A 944-nucleotide genomic window follows, 5' to 3' on the forward strand; every position below is an offset into this window, starting at 1 on the left:
GCTGTGCTATTTTGGGACACCATGAATATGAACTAAAATGTGCTTTTAACTTACTATCTCTGTATTTTAAAAATGCATTTAATCATTTAGTTAATGCATGCACTTGAACGCATCTTTACACTCAAGTGTACTACAAGTGGTGACTAAATGCATTTTTTAAATACAGAGATAGTATATTATAAGCACATTTTAGTTCATATTCATGGTGTCCCAAAACAGCACAGCTGAGTACACTTAGATGATCTTAAGTACTAAAGAATCATTTTTAGTATATTAAGTACAAAATTAGAGCATGAAAATAGAGCACTTTAAGTACATTATAGAAGTGCACTTTTATTTTTAACCTGGGAACTTCAGTGTAATGTGTTCAAAAGCACATGAGAGGCTGTGAGCATCAGTAAGAGTGCAGGAGTGAGACGGAGCGCTTCTGAGTGGCTCATGCTGAGCTTGTATTGCCTGACTGTCCTAGTATAGCCTTCCTCTGAAGACTCACAGCTGTACTCCCCTTCGTGAGTCTTATTCATGCTGTAAATGAGGTACAAACAGCCCAGTTCGGAGTGAACGCACTCCTCGCGTGTTTTACCGCGGTACCAGTGGTATGTGGCGTGGTGTGACGTCATTGGGCAGAGCAAGAAGTGTTTAGAGGATGGAGGGACACGGGTCTCTGGCGTCTTCAGTCCGTTTTCAGTCTTTGATGGTGCAGCTTCAGGCTTATCTGCAGAACACGGTCATGTAATACGTTTATTAAAGTGACATACATTGGTAAATCTGAAAACATATGTGAGCCTGGAGCACAAAAGCAGTCTTAAGTCGCTGGGGTATATTTGTAGCAATAGCCAACAATACATTGTATGGGTCAAAATTATCCATTTTTCTTTTATGCCAAAAATCATTAGGATATTAAGTAAAGATCATGTTCCATGAAGATATTATGTAAATTTCCT

General features: G+C 38.9%; 1 protein-coding gene across 1 annotated transcript in view; it reads right to left on the reverse strand.

Moving 5' to 3' along the window:
* Nucleotides 1-330: 330 nt before the first annotated feature.
* Nucleotides 331-944, reverse strand: part of LOC107712899 (semaphorin-7A-like) — a 20415-nt gene continuing 19801 nt past the window's right edge. The window contains exon 14 of the mRNA XM_016518294.1: nucleotides 331-715. Within this exon, the coding sequence (XP_016373780.1) occupies nucleotides 354-715 (362 nt within the window). The 3' untranslated portion in view covers nucleotides 331-353. The remainder of the gene's footprint in view (nucleotides 716-944) is intronic.

Source organism: Sinocyclocheilus rhinocerous, unplaced genomic scaffold (genome assembly GCF_001515625.1).
Source record: "Sinocyclocheilus rhinocerous isolate Xijiao unplaced genomic scaffold, SAMN03320098_v1.1 scaffold1093, whole genome shotgun sequence".
In the NCBI taxonomy this organism is placed as follows: Eukaryota; Metazoa; Chordata; class Actinopteri; order Cypriniformes; family Cyprinidae; genus Sinocyclocheilus; species Sinocyclocheilus rhinocerous.